This window comes from Muntiacus reevesi, chromosome 10 (genome assembly GCF_963930625.1).
Source record: "Muntiacus reevesi chromosome 10, mMunRee1.1, whole genome shotgun sequence".
In the NCBI taxonomy this organism is placed as follows: Eukaryota; Metazoa; Chordata; class Mammalia; order Artiodactyla; family Cervidae; genus Muntiacus; species Muntiacus reevesi.
The window spans coordinates 62,792,820-62,811,638 of NC_089258.1; the positions used below are offsets into that span (position 1 = coordinate 62,792,820).

Below are 18,819 nucleotides of genomic sequence, written 5' to 3' on the forward strand. Positions count from 1 at the left end.
CCAACTCTCACATCCATACATGACTATGGGAAAAACCATAGCTTTGACTAGATGGACCTTTGATGACAAAGTAATGTCTCTGCTTTTTAATACACTGTCTAGGTTTGCCATAGCTTTTCTTCCAAGGAGGCTGAGTCTTTTATTTTCATGGCTGTGGTCACCATCTGCACTGATTTTGGAGTCCAGGAAAATAAAGCCTGTCACTATTTCCATTGTTACCCCATCTATTTGCCATGAAGTGATGGGACCAGATGCCATGATCTTAGCTTTTGAATGTTGAGCCTTAAGCCAGCTTTGGTGGTGTCATCTGCATATCTGAGGTTATTGATATTTCTCCTGGCAATCTTTATTCCAGCTTGTGCTTCATCCAGCCTGGCATTTCATATGATGTGCTCTGCATATAAGTTAAATAAGCAGGGAGACAATATACAGCCTTGACATATTCCTTTCCCAGTTTGGAACCAGTCTGTTGTTCAATGTCCAGTTCTAACTGTTGCTTCTTGACCTGCATACAGGTCCTCAGGAGGCAGGTCAGGTGGTCTGGTATTCCCATCTCTTGAGGAATTTTCCACAGTCTGCTGTGATCCACACAATCAAAGGCTTTGGCACAGTCAATGAAGCAGAAGTAGATGTTTTTCTGGAACTATCTTGCTTTTTCTATGATCCAGGATATGCTGGCAATTTGATCTCTGGTTCCTCTGCCTTTTCTAAATCTAGCTTGAACTCTTGATATGAACAATATATTTATTATCATAATCATTCCTAAGAAAACTGATAAAATTTCTGATAAAAACTTTATTCTGAAGGAAAATTATGCAATGAATTGAAAACAAATCCCAAAGCAGAATATAACATTACTAGGGTAACTCTGGCATATATCCATGGGTTAGATTAATAAGAGAATAAAAACGTTCTAATGCAAAGCACATGTTTTTTGTTCACAATGCTCCCATCTGCCATATTTGGTTAGCTCAAGGGTTGCTGTAAATGTGATGAAAGGAACATATATAACCTGTCCTACCAACTTTACAAAGCAAGAAGATGAATGACTGGAGAGGGATGGTCTAGGAGGGCTGGATGGATTTATGGAAGCTTGATGAATGATGCATCACTGTATCCAAGGAAAAGACACAATGCAGAAACAAGCAGGAGTTCTTAAGAGCCTGAAGAGGAATACTGCTGCTGCTGCTGAGTCGCTTCAGTCGTGTCCAACTCTGTGTGACCCCACAGACGGCAGCCCACCAGGCTCCTCTGTTCATGGGATTTTCCGGGCAAGAATACTGGAGTAGGTTGTTTTGCCTTCTCCGAAGAGGAATACTAGGAAGCTTTAAAGTGATAGGAGAAGAGACAGTGAAACTAAAAGAATGATTTAAGTAGGGTCACCAGAGGGCTGGATGACAGTCCTGCAACAGCCCAGCAAATCACAGAGCTCGCGAGAGCTGGGCCTCGGCCGGGTCCCTGCCTTCCCGTCTCTGGAATGCCACGTCCCGCTCTCAGGGCACCTGTCTTCCCTGGCTGCTGCTGCTTTTTTTCTTTTTTTTTTTAATGCTGGGTTCTGTTCTGATGCTGTTTCTAGGCAGCACTTTTAGGGGTTTTCATCTGAACTATGTCAAATTTCATATTCTTAAACCACCCTGGGGCGTGATTTCCATCTGACTTCTTACAGGACATTTCATCTTAATGCCAGTACCGTGAGGTCAGCTGCTGGCAAGCCCCCTCCTCATTTAGCCTGATGGGCCCCTGACAAGGGGGTGGGATTGTGACACAATAAGAATGGTGGATGTCATGCTCATAGAGAAATAAAACCAGCATATACTCTGGTTCAGAAATGCTCACTATGAAAAGCTAGGGTGAGGCCTAGACTATGTATTTTAAAAGGCTTCTCAGGTAATTTACATGTTCACTCTTGTAAAGACCAGAGGATTAGAGTTTTATACAATCAATACTAAATGACAGCTACTTCTTGGGAAAAGTACAAATGACAAAATACAGTGCTGTCAAATGTAGCATTAATTCTTGGAACTAGTAAAACTTAACTTTTCTTTACTTGTTCTCTCAGAGAAGTACTGTGACCAGGAACATCTAAATAAGAAATGCTATTCTTGTTGGATTGTGCCCATCTTTGCATAAAATGTTCCTTTGGTATCCTAAATTTTCTTCAAGAGATCTCTAGTCTTTCCCATTGTATTGTTTTCCTCTATTTCTTTGCACTGATCACTGAGGAAGGCTTTCTTAGCTCTTTTTGCTATTCTTTGTAACTCTGTATTCCAGTGGGTATATCCTTTTTTCCTTAGCCTTTTGCTTCTGTTCTTTTCAAAGCTATTTGTAAGGCTTCCTCAGACAACCATTTTGCCTTTTTGCACTTCTCTTTCTTGGAGATGGTCTTGATCCCTGCCTCCTCTACAATGTCACGAACCTCCGTCCATAGTTCTTCAGGCACTCTATCAGATCTAATCTCTTGAATCTATTTCTCACTTCCACTGTATAATCGTAAGGGATTTGATTTAGGTCATACCTGAATGGCCTAGTGGTTTTCCCTACTTTCTTCAATTTAAGTCTGAATTTGGCAATAAGGAGTTCATGATCTGAGCCACAGTCTGCTCCTGGTCTTGTTTTTGCTGATTGTACAGAGCTTCTCCATCTTTGGCTGCAAAGAACAGAATCAATCTGATTTTGGTAGACCATCTGGTGATGTCCATGTGTAGAGTCTTCTCTTGTGTTGTTGGAAGAGGGTGTTTGCTATGACCAGTGCATTCTCTTGGCAAAACTCTATTAGCCTTTGCCCTGCTCCATTCTGTACTCAAGCCCAAATGTGCCTGTTACTCCAGGTATTTCTTGACTTCCTACTTTAGCATTCCAGTCCCCTATAATGAAAAGGACTTAATTTTGGGGTGTTGTTCTAGAAGGTCTTGTAGGTCTTCATAGAACCATTCAACTTCAGCTTCTTCAGCATTACTGATCGGACATTGTCTTCAAGAAAATTAGAGATTCCAAGGGAGCTTTTCATGCAAAGATGGGCACAATAAAGGACAGAAATGGTATGGACCTGACAGAAGCAAAAGATATTAAGAAGAGGTGACAAGAATACAGAGAAGAACTGTACAAAAAAGATCTTCACGACTCAGATAATCATAATGGTATGATCACTAACCTAGTGCCAGACACCTGGAATGTGAAATCAAGTGGGCCTTAGGAAGCATCACTATCAACAAAGCTAGTGGAAGTGATGGAATTCCAGTTAAGCTATTTCAAATCCTAAAAGATGATGCTATAAAAGTGTTTCAATATGCCAGCAAATTTGGAAAACTCAGCAGAGGCCACAGGATTGGAAAAGGTCAGTTTTCATTCTAATCCCAAAGAAAAGCAATGCCAAAGAATGCTCCAACTACCACACAGTTGTACTCATCTTACACGCTAGCAAAGTAATGCTCAAAATTCTCCAAGCCAGAGGAACCAGAGATCAAATTGCCAATATCGGTTGGATCATCAAAAAAGCAAGAGAATACCAGAAAAATATCTACTTCTGTTTCATTGACTATGCCAAAGCCTTTGACTGTGTGGATCACAACAAACTATGGAAAATTCTTAAAGAGATGGGAATAGCAGATCGCCCTGACCTTCTTCCTGAGAAATCTGTATGCAGGTCAAGAAGCAACAATTAGAACAGGACATGGAACAACAGAGTGGTTCCAAATCGGGAAAGGAGTATGTCAAGGCTATACACTGTCACCCTGCTTATTTAACCTATATGCAGAGTACATCATGTGAAATTGCCAGGCTGCATGAAGCACAAGCTGGAATCAAGATTGCTGGGAGAAATATCAATAACCTCAGATACTCAGATGACACCACCCTTATGGCAAAAAGTAAAAAAGAACTAAAAAGACTCTTGATAAAAAAAGTTGGTTTAAAACTCAACATTCATAAGACTAAGATCATGGCATCTGGTCCCATGACTTCATGGCAAATAGATGGGGAAACAATGCAAACAGTGACAGGCTTTATCTTCTTGGACTCCAAAATCACTGTAGATGGTGACCACAGCCATGATATTAAAAAATGCTTGCTCCTTGGAATAAAAGTTATGACCAACCTAGACAGTATATTAAAAAGCAGAGACATTATTCTGCCAACAAATGTCCATCTAGTCAAAGCTATGGTTTTTCCAGTAGTTATGTATGTATGTGAGAGTTAGACTATAAAGAAAGCTGAGCAATGAATTGATGCTTTTGAACTGTGGTGTTGAAGATTCTTGAGAGTCCCTTGGACTGCAAGGAGATCTAACCAGTCCATCCTAAAGGAAATCAGTCCTGAATATTCATTGGAAGGACTGCTGCTGAAGCTGAAACTCCAATACTTTGGCCACCTGATGTGAAGAACTGACTCATCTGAAAAGACCCTCTTGCTGGGAAAAATTAAAGATGGAAGGAGAAGGGGATGACAGAGGATGAGATGGTTGGATGGCATCACTGACTCAATGGACATGAGTCTGAGTTAACTCTGGGAGTTGGTGATGGACAGGGAGGCCTGACGTGCTGCAGTTCATGGAATCGCAGAGTCAGACATGACTGAGTGACTGAACTGAACCCAACTGATTCTTGTTGAAGGTACTCTGATGTGTAAGGAGAGTTGGAACTTGCTCTTTACCTTCCTCCATTTTCTGACTGTCAACTAAATAGGTTTTAAGAATCACATAACTTACTACACTTTCCTTTTTATAATTTAGATACCTTTCATTGACACTGTAAATGCTGTAGGTTGAAATGAATTGAAGTGTTTTTTAAGTAAATAAAAACTTGAGAAATAGAAATATTCTACAGATTTTGTTAATGGAATACATTCAACTCAAACTGAGACTCTAATCATACAGAACCATGATCCTTAATCTTAGGGTGGGGGAGAAGAAGAATAGAAACTTCATCTTTCTTGGGCCTACTTCATCTTGGATTTGATTCTTCTGATTTCACATTTTCAAAACCAAAATGAGATAGCCAGACAATGTCAAGAATAAAAACCAAGAAAATGGAGACTTTACTTGACCTTTCTTACTACACGTCTTGCCCTCAGACCTCATGTTTTTAAAAAATTCTCTTATACTGCAGACCAGATTAAAGGCAGATGGTCCCACAACTCACATCTGATATCAGATTTCTTCTACTCCTTGAGTATGTTTACTTTTAATGGATGTGAGAAGTCTTGGAAATGTGTCTCTGCCCATGTGAAAAGATACAGAGGTGGGGCTGAAGTGTTTTACTCTTCACAATAAGTCCATAATCAGATCTTTCTGTCATGGGAATAGTTCTGTGCCCCAGATAAAGCTACACATGGCTGCCATCACTTATGTAGAAACATTCTCTTGAAGTAATTGCTCAGTTCACAATGGCAACCCACTCAGTATTCTGGAGAATTCCATGGACACAGGAGCCTGGCAGGCTACAGTCCACGGGGTCACAAAGAGTCAGACACTACATAGCGATTATCACTCACTCACTCACTCACCCGCAAGAGAGATGTAAATTATGAGATTTTATTTTCTGTCAATATATCATGAGATCTACTATCTCAAGAGAAAGTTCTCAAAATCTCGGAAAAAAGGGACCTTTACTTCTTCATTGGGGAGGAGGGTGATTTAAGCTTTGAGAAGACTCCCTAGAGAAGGTGGAATACTTATTCCTTTGAGACAAGCTGAGGAAGGAATAGTCAAGAAATGAACTTGTGCCTACTTCATGACCTGGATGACTATAACCCGGCACATCAGTTGTATTTTGCTTTAGTAAGAATAATAATTTGATTATAATAACACTTCAGAATGAATTTTCAACATCTTCCCATCCCCAATTATGAAACTATATTGATGAAAATCTTAGGAGATGTTCCTTTATGACAGTTTGTAGTGACCAGAGATTCTTTTATCATTTAATTTTCCATTCATGTTGCCATTCCTTATTTGAAAAAGCAAAAACTTTGAAGAATTCAAAATATGATGGAGTTTACTGGACACTGAACACTAGATTATATGAGAAAAAATTTGTAAATGAAGTAAAAGTCATGAATAGGCAAACCAAAACAAGAAGAACTTTTGATAAATTCCACAAAGTTGAAAAGTCATTTTGTTATGTATGTGTGTGTGTCTGTGTGTGTATACACAGACACACACACACACATACATACATATGCATGCAACATATATCTAAAATGAAGCTATCATATACGAAGGAGGGCAGGTACCATGCCTTATATATATATATCTCCTTCATATAATCTGTGCTGAACACATAGTAGGTGCTCAAAAACTTAACAGAGTTTAAGATTACTTGGCAAATAAGGTAGCTACTTTATATTAATCCTTAAATACATGTTAGAAACATAAAAACACGAAATTCAGTTTATTCTATTAGTTTAAAATGAAAACATTCACATTAGTATAATGATATTACCTGTAAGGGTAGCCGTGGTACTTGGAACGAAATATTGAAAGTAAAAAGCTGAAGAAGAAGACCACCAGGCCTAATCCCACGAGACAAATAACTAGAAAGAAACAGAAACCTCCATCAGTCTAGACACACACAACCCAAATGTTTATGTTTTTAAAAAACATTCAGTTAATTACACATACTTACATGTAACAGCTCATGGCACATACAGGTACCACAAACCAGATAATCATTATTTTCCACATTCTTCTCAATGACAATTTACTACTTGGAATATGAAAACAAAACAAAAAAAGAAGTGACTGATCTAAGTTTTTGGGTGGTATTCTTCTCTTATCGAATTCCTACAAGTACTAAAATGCCCCCAGAGGGATCAAAACAAAACACAAGAAAATGTGATAAACCACAAATGAGATTATCAGCCCTTGCACTGTGAAGCACTGGCTATATTAGCTGAGACATCTACAGTATTGGAATGTGCAATATAATTTTTATTTTCAGATGCCATGCAATAGTTACAAAGAAATGTAATTTTATATGATTGGCTAGATTATTGCTTCAGTAAATGCCTGTTACTTACAAGTGATAGTTCATCCCAGCATACCAAAAGCCAGTAACACAGGCTTGGGGGGTGAGAAAATACAGACTCTGTGATAGTCAAAGAGGGAAAACCAACCCTAAATAGCTGGCGATAGTGTCAAGGTATTACTGTTCGTTTTAGAAAGGAACAAGTGGTGTGTGTTAGAGCAGGATATGTCAGGCTGTGATTTAGTTTCCAGCATCACTGTATCCCTCACAGGTTGACAACGGGGACATTTCTTTTCCTTTCTGTTATGGTTAGGAAGATTTTACTCTAAAGTGGATGACTAATCAAATATAATATATATTATGAAATATACGCAAATACATCTACTAGACTTTCAATTAAATTTGCTACTAGTAAAATAAATCTTAAATGCTTAAAAATCTGAGTCAATTAAATGCAGGTACGTTTAGAATAAAAGAAAATATATATTTAGAGAAATGGAAATTTACCTAAATCTGCTCTGTAAATAAGTTCTTTTAATAGGAAATACTTAAATATTTCTTAAGAATAATATGCATGATACTTGTATCCTTTCATTAGTTTCAGGGAATTCTTTAAAAACACTAGACTATCTAATATGATTAATTATAAAAGAAAGGGGAAGATAAAAGAGATTAAACATGCCAAGACAGAAGAAAACAAAGGAGATTAAATAATTCTATATGCTTCTATAGTGATGAACTATAAGTTTTAAATTATTCTAGCATATAAATTAGACCATCTTTAATTACAATCCTGGAAATCAGTGGAGACTTTAGGACATTGTCAAAACATGATCCAGAAGCTGGTTAGTCAGTTTTCCTTCAACTTGGTAGGAATATCACTTCTCAGTTTTGAGAACAAATTGTGAAAAATCCTAAGTACTTAATAGCATTCAGTTGCAGCCTCTGTTACATTTCATATCATATATAACACACATGCAGGTGAATTTCAAATGAATTTTGGCAGAAAATAAAGCAAAAAATAAATAAATAAATAAAAGCTGCTGAACACTGCAAAAATGAAAACCATCTAACCCCCCTGAAACTATAGAATGCCCAAACAGACACACACCAGCAGCCACCTGACTTAGCAACTTTGCTTACAATAATCTTAGTGCACCTAGAATGAGTGACATGATGCTTTGCTTTACATCTGCCTACATTTGGCATGACCACACACTTCTTCCTTTCCTCAGTCTTTTTCCAGGAGCTGAGTAAAACACTTTATCACTCTCTTTGCTGTTTACAGTATGAAAAGGCAAAAACATAGGAAACTAAAAGATGAATTCCCCAGGTCGGTAAGTACCTAATATGCTACTGGAGATCAGTGGAGAAATAACTCCAGGAAGAATGAAGAGATGGAGACAAAGCAAAAACTACACCCAGTTGTGGATGTGACTGGTGATGAAAGTCAAGTCTGATGTTGTAAAGAGCAATATTGCATAGGAATCTGGAATATTAGGTCCATGAATCAAGGCAAATTGGAAGTGGTCAAATAGGAGATGGCAAGAGTGAGCCTCAACATTTTAGGAATCAATGAACTAAAATGGACTGGAATGGGCGAATTTAACTCAGATGAACATTATATCTACTACTGTGGACAAGAATCCCTTAGAAGAAATGGAGTAGCCCACAGAGTCAACAAAAGAGTCTGAAATGCAATACTTGGATGCGATCTCAAAAACGACATGACAGGATGATCTCTGTTTGTTTCCAAGGCAAACTATGCAATAACACAGTAATCCAAGTCTATGCCCCAACCAGTAATGTTGAAGAAGCTGAACAGTTCTGTGAAGACCTACAAGACCTTCTATAACTAACACCCAAAGAAGATGTCCTTTGCATTATAGGGGACTAGAATGCAAAATTAGGAAGTCAAGAGATGCCTGGGGTAACAGGCAAATTTGGCCTTGGGAGTACAAAACGAAGCGGGTCAAATGCTAACAGAATTTTGCCAAGAGAACGCACTGGTCATAGCAAACATCCTCTTCCAACAACACAAGAGAAGACTCTACACATGGACATCACCAGATGGTCAATACCAAAATCAGATTGATTCTATTCTTTGCAGCCAAAGATGGAGAAGCTCTGTACAGTCAGCAAAAACAAGACCAGGAGCAGACTGTAGCTCCGATCATGAACTCATTGCCAAATTCAGACTTAAATTGAAGAAAGTAGGGAAAACCACTAGGCCATTCAGGTATGACCTAAATCAAATCCCTTACGATTATACAGTGGAAGTGAGAAATAGATTCAAGAGATTAGATCTGATAGAGTGCCTGAAGAACTATGGACGGAGGTTCGTGACATTGGACAGGAGGCAGGGATCAAGACCACCCCCAAGAAAAAGAAATGCAAAAAGGCAAAATGGTTGTTTGAGGAGGCCTTACAGATAGCTGAGAGAAGAAGAGAGGCTAAAGACAAAGGAAAAAAGGAAAGCTATACCCATTTGAATGCAGAGTTCCAAAGAATATCAAGAAGAGGTAAGAAAGCCTTCCTCAGTGATCAGTGGAAAAAATAGAGGAAAACAATAGAATGGGAAAGTCCAGAGATCTCTTCAAGAAAATAAGAGATACCAACAGAACATGTCATGCAGAGACGGGCAAAATAAAGAACAGAAATGGCATGGACCTAACAGAAGCAGAAAATATTAAGAACAGGTGGCAAGAATACACAGAACAACGATACCAAAAAGATCATGACCCAGATAACCATTCTGACCTGGGCAACAGTAATTACAGCACTTGGATTATATCCAAAATAAAAATCACACTGGAATCAGAAGGGCTAATTTCAAAATATATCTCCCATTTCCCACTCCTTCTCTCTCCTCCATGCACTTGCTTGTGCACTGTCTCTCACACACACACACACACACACAAATAAAGTGCAGTGGGTGGGGGCTGAAGTGATGTTATATGTATATTACACACTATCTTACTACTTTAATGTGATAGGGTGTATGATAAATATATGAACATGTAAGAATTTGTCCTTATATAAATACTACTTGTTGGTCCCAGGAACGTCACATTCTTGATGCAAATGATAAATCATAAAATGATATTCTGAACAATGATTAACTAAACAAAGTAATGCATTCATTGCTTCTGTGGTTTCTTTATAACAGTATGTAAATGCCATCGGGGAAACAAGGGGAAAAGATTTATTACATCCAAAATGTTTCAACACTAAAGATCCCTAAGTATTGTATTTAGAAATCACTATGACTGACTTAGATTCATATCACCATAGCTAAAATTCCCATAAAGATAATAAGTCTGGATTTTTATTTTAAACTTTTTAATAAATTAAGAGTCTTCTCCAGATGTCTATGTTCCTCATATATACATTCTGGATTTTAATAGGGTTCAGAAATGCAAAGCAGATTGATAAAAATCTTAATTACAGATTTGTGAAGGCATAATCATAAACTCACATAGGGACTTTATATCAATTATGGAAAGATCTGTGGCAGGAAATGCTGAATTTAAGGCTCTCTGACCTTCTCTGACCCGTGCTCCTGAGGGCAGAAGATTTTTCATATGTGTTTTCCCCTCTTCCTGCCATAAGCACTTCATAAAAATGTGTAATCTTATTGGAACTCCCTGAGGGGAACAGTTATGTCAAAGGATAAAATAGTCACCTTGTTAAGACACAAAGCTGAAACTTGGTAGAGTTGTGCATCTTGGAATATCACTGGAAAAGGCAAAAACCCTGAAAAAGATGGTACCACAAGATGCCCCCTTTCAAAATGTAGCTCAAAAGAGGTTTTGGAGGTAGTTGGAAGGCATTATAATACTTCAGGGTACAACACTTATGCACAAACTTCTGTCTGAATCAGTCCTTGAATGCATAGATGACTCTGTGGCATAGGGGACATATCATTAGCCTATAAAACCTCTGAAGACTCTGTCCCTAGAACTTTCCCCCTCCTTCCTGTATGGTGGACATGACCAAAGAGACCATAACTTCAGCAGAGATACATCAAACCACCCCAACAAGGGTGAATAACAGCTTTTTTTTAATACCCAATTCCACAGAAAATCGCCAATCCCATTTTGGAAGAAATGTATTTTTAAATATTTGCGCACACACCACACATCCAAGAAAGAGAAAAAAGTAAGAAACACCGCAGCTGTCTTCAAACCAGAACCTTTCTTTAGAAGTTCGTTTACAAAGGACTTCTATCTATTTCCCATTTGATTTAAATGAAGCTTGACTAAAACAAACTTACAACGATACCAACACAGAGACTTACTCCGTCTTTTTCCAACATCTCCCTTGGATGTTGCCGCTTCATTTAGAAGAACCATCCCCATGGTGATAGCCGCATCTATAGTAGTCGTTAAGGAAACATTAGAAATAGATGCAAATAAAATCTATTAATTGTTCTGGACCTGAACACTATGTGTTCTGTACCAGAATGACTGAATTACACATGCACATAGAGGTGAATGCAACTTACTCTCCTGATACAAAATTACGGCTTTTCATGTATTTAAATAAATATGCCTTGATTTTTAGACTATATAACCTCAAACTTTCCTTTGTGATATTTTTAAGGTCTAATTCTAAATGCTCTTAAATTCCAGGACTTCCATAGTGCATATGAATTATATACTCTCAAAACCAATAATGATATTTCACCTTATACATAAAGATATGCATACACTAGTTATACTTAGAATGATATTTCACTGGGCAATCACAGAAAACTGGAATATACTCAGCATGGAACCAACCAACCAGCCTTGGTGGATGCCTAATACGTACAAGAGAGAAAGTTACCAAATACCATCCTCTTGGCTGACAAAAATGGTTCTGTTGTTGTTTAGTTTCAAAGTCATATGTGCCTCTTTGCAACCCCAGGAACTGTAGTCCACCAGGCAAGAATGCTGGAGTGGGTTGCCATTTCCTTTTCCAGGGCATCTTCCCCACCCAGGCCTCTCCTGCGTTGGCAGGTGGGTTCTTCACCACTGGGCCACCAGGAGGGCCCACCCGACACATATATATATACCACTAAGCTTTTAGGAAATTCATGGAAACAGTTTGAAAACTTCTGAAATTTAGACAATTACAAGTTCTTGGTGTTTCAACTGTGTAGTTATGGGGATGTTACCAGTAATACACTGATGGAAAAATTTAAAAGTTGTGTCACTGAAACTGCTGAGACACAGGAAAGTTACTGCTTAACTTAGTTCTTTGGAGCAGACTGGTGGGACTGATGCAGATCCTTAAAAGGAATTCAGTTAGGATTCTCTTCCATTTTTTTCTGGCAACATCCTTTTATATTCATGTATAATTCTAATCTATCCATTTAAGTGTACAGACTTGTGCTACTGACAATTCACACAGACTTCTGGATTAATTTATCTCAAAAACATTTTCTATAAATATTCAAAATATAAATCACATTTAAAAATTATTTTATATAGATACTACAAACAAAACAAATATTTATTTTATGATGCCATCTACTGAGTAGCTTCCAAAATTCCTTCCAAAATACAACGTTGGGGGAAATAGCACTATTTTTTATTTCTGGGGAAAATAAAGTTTAGAAATTAAATGCTTTAAAATTTTACCTACATGAACGCTGTATATTAAAACATTCTCAGGATAAAACTGGATACGTAAATACCCATGTGTACATTGTATATAAGTGTTATTAGCACACAGAGACATAAATATTCACTTAGGGAGAAGTTATTAAGCAAATTACATTTTATTGGATATTAACTACGATCACTCAAGTGTAACATATTCCCGTTAATATCTTCATAACACACACATATATATATGTATATATATTTTTTCACTACTGTTCCTCTGTAGGGCTTCCCTGATAGCGCAGTTGGTAAAGAATCTGCCTGTAATGCAGGAGACCCCAGTTCTATTCCTATGTCAGGAAGATCCGCTGGAGAAGGGATAAGGCTACCCACTCCAGTCTTCTTGGGCTTCCTTTGTGGCTCAGCTGGTAAAGAATCCACTTGCAATGTGGGTGGCTTGGGTTTGATCCCTGGGCTGGAAAGATCCCCTGGAGAAGAGAAAGGTTACCCACTCCAGTATTTTGGCCTAAGAATTCCATGGACTGTATAGTCCATGGGTTTGCAAAGAGTAAGACATGACTGAGCGACTTTCACTTTGTCAAAAACTGCTTTGTCACTTTGTCCCTCTGTAGATTTGAAAACTATGTGACCAACATGTTTCTCATTTGATTGCTTTTGTACTTTACACAAATTCAGTGTTATTATAAAGCTGTAAGATTTTCATCAGAGTATACCGATTGTTATTGCTTATCTTACTCATAGGCATTTCTTTCCAAGTGTTTGCTATTACAAATACTCCTACAAAGAATATCTTCTTATATATACATGTGAAATGTTTTTTCTAGAGTCTACACCTAGAGGTACAGTTTCTGAGAGGCTGGTATGTGTAGTTTCAATTTTACTAGATATGATCATATTCTGTAAAACAAGTGGTGTTAAGAGATACCATTTTTTTACACTGCACTAGCACAGTTTTTCTGAACTATTGATTTTATCAAATTGTTGAGTAGGGGTCTGTCTCACTAGTGAGTCAGGGTTTATCTTTTGATATGTTAATTCCTCTTTTTGCTTAATTTTTTGTATTGTGCTTTTTTTTTTTTGCCCATTTTCCCATAAGTATATTTGCCTTTTCTTATTAACTTAGAAGATGATTCAGTTTTTTCTGGATATGAATGTTTTGAAGTGTTACATACAGATTCTTCTACTTGTCTTTTAAATTGTTTACTTATGCAGAAGGTTGTCATTTCAGTATGGTCAAAATTGATATTCTTTTCCTTCATGAGCTTTGGTTACTGTTGCTTACTTATGAAACTAATTCCTACCCCTAAGTCTTAGAAACACTGTTAGTTTTAGGTATACAATATTAAGTGTGTGAACATTTAAATACGTTAGGAACTAATAAGCACCAGAAGTCTAGTAACCATATGCCCCATACAAAGTTATTAAGTATTATCAACCATATTCCTTATGTTGTATATTACATCCCCATGACTACTTTAAAACTGTAAGTTTGAAACTCCTCATCTCCTATTTCGCTCAAGCCCTCACCCAGCTGCCCTTTGCAACCACCCCGTTTTCTGTATCTATGAATCTGTTTCCGGTTTGTTGTTCGTTCATTTGTTTTTTAGATTCCACATACAAGTGAGCTCATAAAGTTCCTGTCTTTCTCTAACTTATTTCACTTAGCATGATACCTTTTAGATTCATCCATGTTGTTGCAAATGTCAAGAGTTTTCTTTTAATGGCTGAGTGTTTATGTGTGTCTGTACATCGTGTCTTCTTCACCCGTTCATCCACTGATGGACATTGTGGTTGTGTCCATATCTTGGCTACTGTAAATAATGCTGAACAGAGAGGTGTATATATCCCGCTGAATTAGTTCTCATTTTCTTCCAGTAAATATTCAGAAAATTACTGAATCATATGCTGGTTCTATTTTTTATTTATTTATTTTTAGAAACTTTCATACTGTTTTCCATAGTGGCTGTACCAAATTAGATTCCTCCAATCCTCATCAAGGTTTATTTGTTGTCTTCTTGATGATAGCCATTCTGACAGGTGTAAGGTGATATCTTTCTTGGATTTTATTTGCAGTTCCTTGATGATTAGTGATTGAGACCATCTTTCCACGTGACTGTTGGAATTATGTCTTCCTTAGAAAAGAGTTTAGTCCGCTCAAGTCCTCTATCTATTTCTAAACTGTTTTGTTTCTTGATATTGAGTTGTATGAGTTATGCATTTGGATATTAACTGCTTATTGGATATATAACCTGCAAATATCTTCTCCCATTCATTAAGTTACCTTTTCATTTTGTTGATGGCTTTTTTTCCAATGTATAAAAAGCTTCTTAGTTTGATGTAGTCTCACTTGTTTATATTTGCTTTTGTTTGCCTTGCCTAAGGAGACAGAGCCAAAAAATTATTGCCAAGACCCATGTCGAAGAGCATCTTGCCTGTCTTCTTTGAGGAATTTATTGGTTTCGGGTCTTACCTTTAAGTCTTTAACTCATTTTGAGTTTATTTTGTATATGGTGTGAGGAAGTGGTCCAGTTTCATTCTTCTGCATGTAGCTGTCTAGTTTTCCCAATACCATTTATTGAAGGGGCTGTATTTTTCCCACTGCATATTCTCTCTTTTTTGTAGCTTCATCGACCATAAGCGCATGGGTTTATATCTGGGCTCTTCAGTCTGTTCTGTTGATCTGTGTGTCCATTTTTGTGTTGACTCTATACTGTCTTTATTACCATAGTGTTTTTTTTCTTAAACCACCCTTAGCATCTATTTATCTTGGGCTACGCTGGGTCTTCGTCGCCGTGTGGGCCTTTCTCTGGTTGTGGAGAGCGGAGACTACTCCAGCTGCGGAGCGTGGGCCTCCCCTGCTGCGGAGCGTGGAGCGTGTGGCTCTGGCCGTGCAGGCTTCAGCGGCTACAGCACGCGGGCTCACTGTGGCTCACGGTCTGCAGACTGCAGGCTCAGTAGCTGTGGCACGCGGGCTCAGCCGCCGTGTGGCGTGTGGGATCTTCCCAGACCAGGGACTGAGCTGGTGTCCCCCCTGCCCTGCAAGGGAAATTCTTAACCACTGGACCACCAAGGAAGTCACATAGCTTTTTAATATAGTGTGAAATCAGGGTGTACGATACCTACAGCTTTGTTCTTCTTTCTCGTGACTGCTTTAGCTAAATAGGGTCTTTTGCAATTCCATGCAAATTTTAATTATTCTAGTTTTGTGAAAAATGGCACTAGTAGTTTGAAAAGAATGGCACTGAATCTGTAGATTGCTTTGGGCAGAATGGACTTTCTAATGTCTTTACATAAGGCAGGTAATGCCATTCTTTTCCTCAGAGAACTCTTTACTCAGAGTGAGATGGAAAGTTAATAATCTAAAAACCTCAAAATGAACTCCAGGTGGCACCTCATTTGAACCCTAACCCACTTCCTATACTGCTCTGCCCTTGTTGGCTCTTACTCATGTCCTTGGTATTTTTTCAACAAGAACCCTCTGCCTCAGGATCTTTGCACTTGCTATTTCTCTGTCTGAATGCTATTCCCCTCAATGTTCATGTAACTCACTCCCCCACTTCCCTTGGGTTTTTGATCAAATGACAGTAGAGAAGCCTCCTTTGAACACTGTACCTCTTATCCTGCTTTATTTTTCTCTATTAACATTATTTTTTAAAAGAAATTTAGAACTTGTATCTTTTTTAATTTATTTACTGTCTCTCTCTTGTCACTACAATGTTAGTGCCCAAAGGGTAGGGACTTTATTTTGTTCACTATCTTACCCAGCACCAACTAGGCTCTGATATACATGATTGTAATCCCCAGTTTACACACAAAGAAAGTGAAGTCATCAGAGAGATCCAAGTAACCTGTGCAAAGCCACAAAGCTAGTGATAAATGGTGCAAACCAAAAGAACACAGAAGAATTGAAGCAGGATGATAACAGGGTTAGAAAAAATGATGAGGGAACAGCAAAGGAACAAAATAGTTACATCTGTTTAACAATGTATATCTTTATGCTAAGCATAAAATTTTACATGGAGTGAAAATGCACGTAATAATATAATTGCATCTCTTTACAAATATTAAGAGAAATTCAGGGAAAGAAAGATAATAATAAGCTAAAAGCAACTGTCTTGGGGTAATAAGGTTGTGGGGTTTTGTTTTCTATTATTTATACTCTACATACTAGTAGTTTGCAAACTTTTTCTGTGAAGGCCCAGAATGTAAATATTTGGGGCTATGCACGCTGTATGGTGTATTGTTACTACTCAGTTCTGCTACTGTAGTGCAAAGTAATCACAGACAATACACAAATGAACAGGTGTGGCTGTGTTCCAATGAAACTTATTTATAAAAATAGCAGTCAGGCTAGAATTGAACCTTGCTGGTCCTAGTTTGCCAACCCCTGCTATAGAGGATCTGAGACAGTGCCAAAGATACTCTAAACTGTTATGTCTGAGAGGAAGTTAGCTTTGCTCTTATGTGAAAATAAAGAAACGCAAAAATCCTTGTGCACATGATCTCAAAGTAGGAACTTTAAAGCAAAGAGATTACTAGATATAGGTGTTATGTACAAGCTGAATGTAAGAGAGCAGCGGGGTAAGGAACGAAGTGTGAGTTTTTTACTTAGAATGTTTCCTGCAAAAGTCAGTTTTCTAGTCATTACCAAGGAAAGAGCTGTGAACCTACTTTAAACTTCATGGCTGTAACTGAGATACGTGAATTACACTAAGTGGCTTTAAACTGGCCAACCCTCTTCTTTTATCTAAAAATACTTTTGAGCTTAAAAACTTTGAGTGTTGAGAATTATTTAGGTCAAGTTCTATTCTGTCAATGAAAATAATTTTTGGTAAAAGAGAGCCTGCAAAATACTTATCATTTGGGGAAAAAAAATCACATTTGTAATGTAAACATTTTTAGATTATGTACTGATTTATAAACACAGGAAGAAGCTTTGACTCTAACATCTGTCAGAGTTAATGTGTAGGTCTTCCTTTACTGGGTTGAAGGCTGACTGATTAATGAAAGTGCCTACAAATCTCTGAGAGATTCTGTGTCAAATTCTGGAATAACAGATGCTTTTCTGTCATTAAACTGATGGGTGTAACCATTTGACTAAGCCTTATTAAAGAATCTCAACATTTAGAGATTAAGAGATATAAATATATACCAGCTAAATGGTTATGTTCCTGAGACTTTCTATTGTCCTGAGATTAACGACTATACCTACATAGACACAAACACACAGACACACACCTTTGTTCCACTTCATGTATAACTCTGCACATCTGTATTGATTAATATCATAACATTATACACTTCAGCTACTATGCACTCTCCAGTCCCCTGTTTATCCTGTCAATCACTTTCTAACTGTTAAAATTAAGTCAAAATATTGACATGATCCTACATAAAACAGGAGCTGCTGTTTGTGTAAATAACAAAATCCACAGAAAATGAATATCCTAGTGAGCTGGTAGCACATACATTTGCATTACATTATAATCCATTCTCAATCACAAATGATGTTAAGTTTATTGTGGCTCCTAAGAAGAGACCCAGGATTGTCAGTTTAAAGATAAATGTGAACAAATGTTGGGAAAAAGTCAGCCCATTATAGAAGACTTTATCTAAAATATCTTCAACTTGTATCCATCATTAATTTTTTGTCTGTAGTATGTTTCTCCTTGGATATATAACACATTAAATGAAACATTTGCTGTCTATCATAGATTGAAAATAAGTCAGAGTAAAACTATACTCTCATAATAGATGGAAAACAAATGTTTTTCTCATAGGAAAAGCAAATATGATCTTTATGAGAACACATGTATTTTTAAATATTTAGAAACAGTTGTTACTGCTAGTATAACCTTTGCCTTTTATATCAGAACCTTTACTTCTAATTGATATTTATCTCATGTCATCTTGACATCCCAGAATTTAGAGGATGTGCAGAATTAAGGGACAGGTCAGAATTTGTATACTTGATAGTAAAGCCAATCCGAAAACTCGTGTGTCTGGTTTCCACTAGCACACAGAACACGTCCTCATGAATTTAGATCCGATTCAAATTTCTTAGCAAGGTATGGAAAGATATTTACTATCCAGCCAACTAACCTTTCATCAGTCTGCCCTGCACAGTCTGTGAATACTCTTTCATACACCTTCCACTGGAATATTCTCGCTCACTTATTCTCCACCTGGGGAGAACTCCTTTTCTACTGTATAAAAACCTGGCTAAAAAGTCAATTCAACTTTTC

The 18,819-nt window shown here is 37.5% G+C and overlaps 1 protein-coding gene across 5 annotated transcripts in view; it reads right to left on the reverse strand.

Annotated features, from left to right (window-relative positions):
• TUSC3 (tumor suppressor candidate 3) overlaps positions 1-18,819 on the reverse strand; it is a 216,965-nt gene that overhangs the window by 8,394 nt on the left and 189,752 nt on the right. For 3 of the 5 annotated variants that reach the window (XM_065947258.1, XM_065947257.1, XM_065947256.1), the window contains 2 exons: positions 11,263-11,337; positions 6,438-6,528 (listed from right to left, as the gene is read on the reverse strand). In XM_065947258.1, the coding sequence (XP_065803330.1) occupies positions 6,438-6,528; positions 11,263-11,337 (166 nt within the window). The remainder of the gene's footprint in view (positions 1-6,437; positions 6,529-11,262; positions 11,338-18,819) is intronic. The other 2 variants (XR_010664615.1, XR_010664616.1) reach the window with 1 other exon arrangement.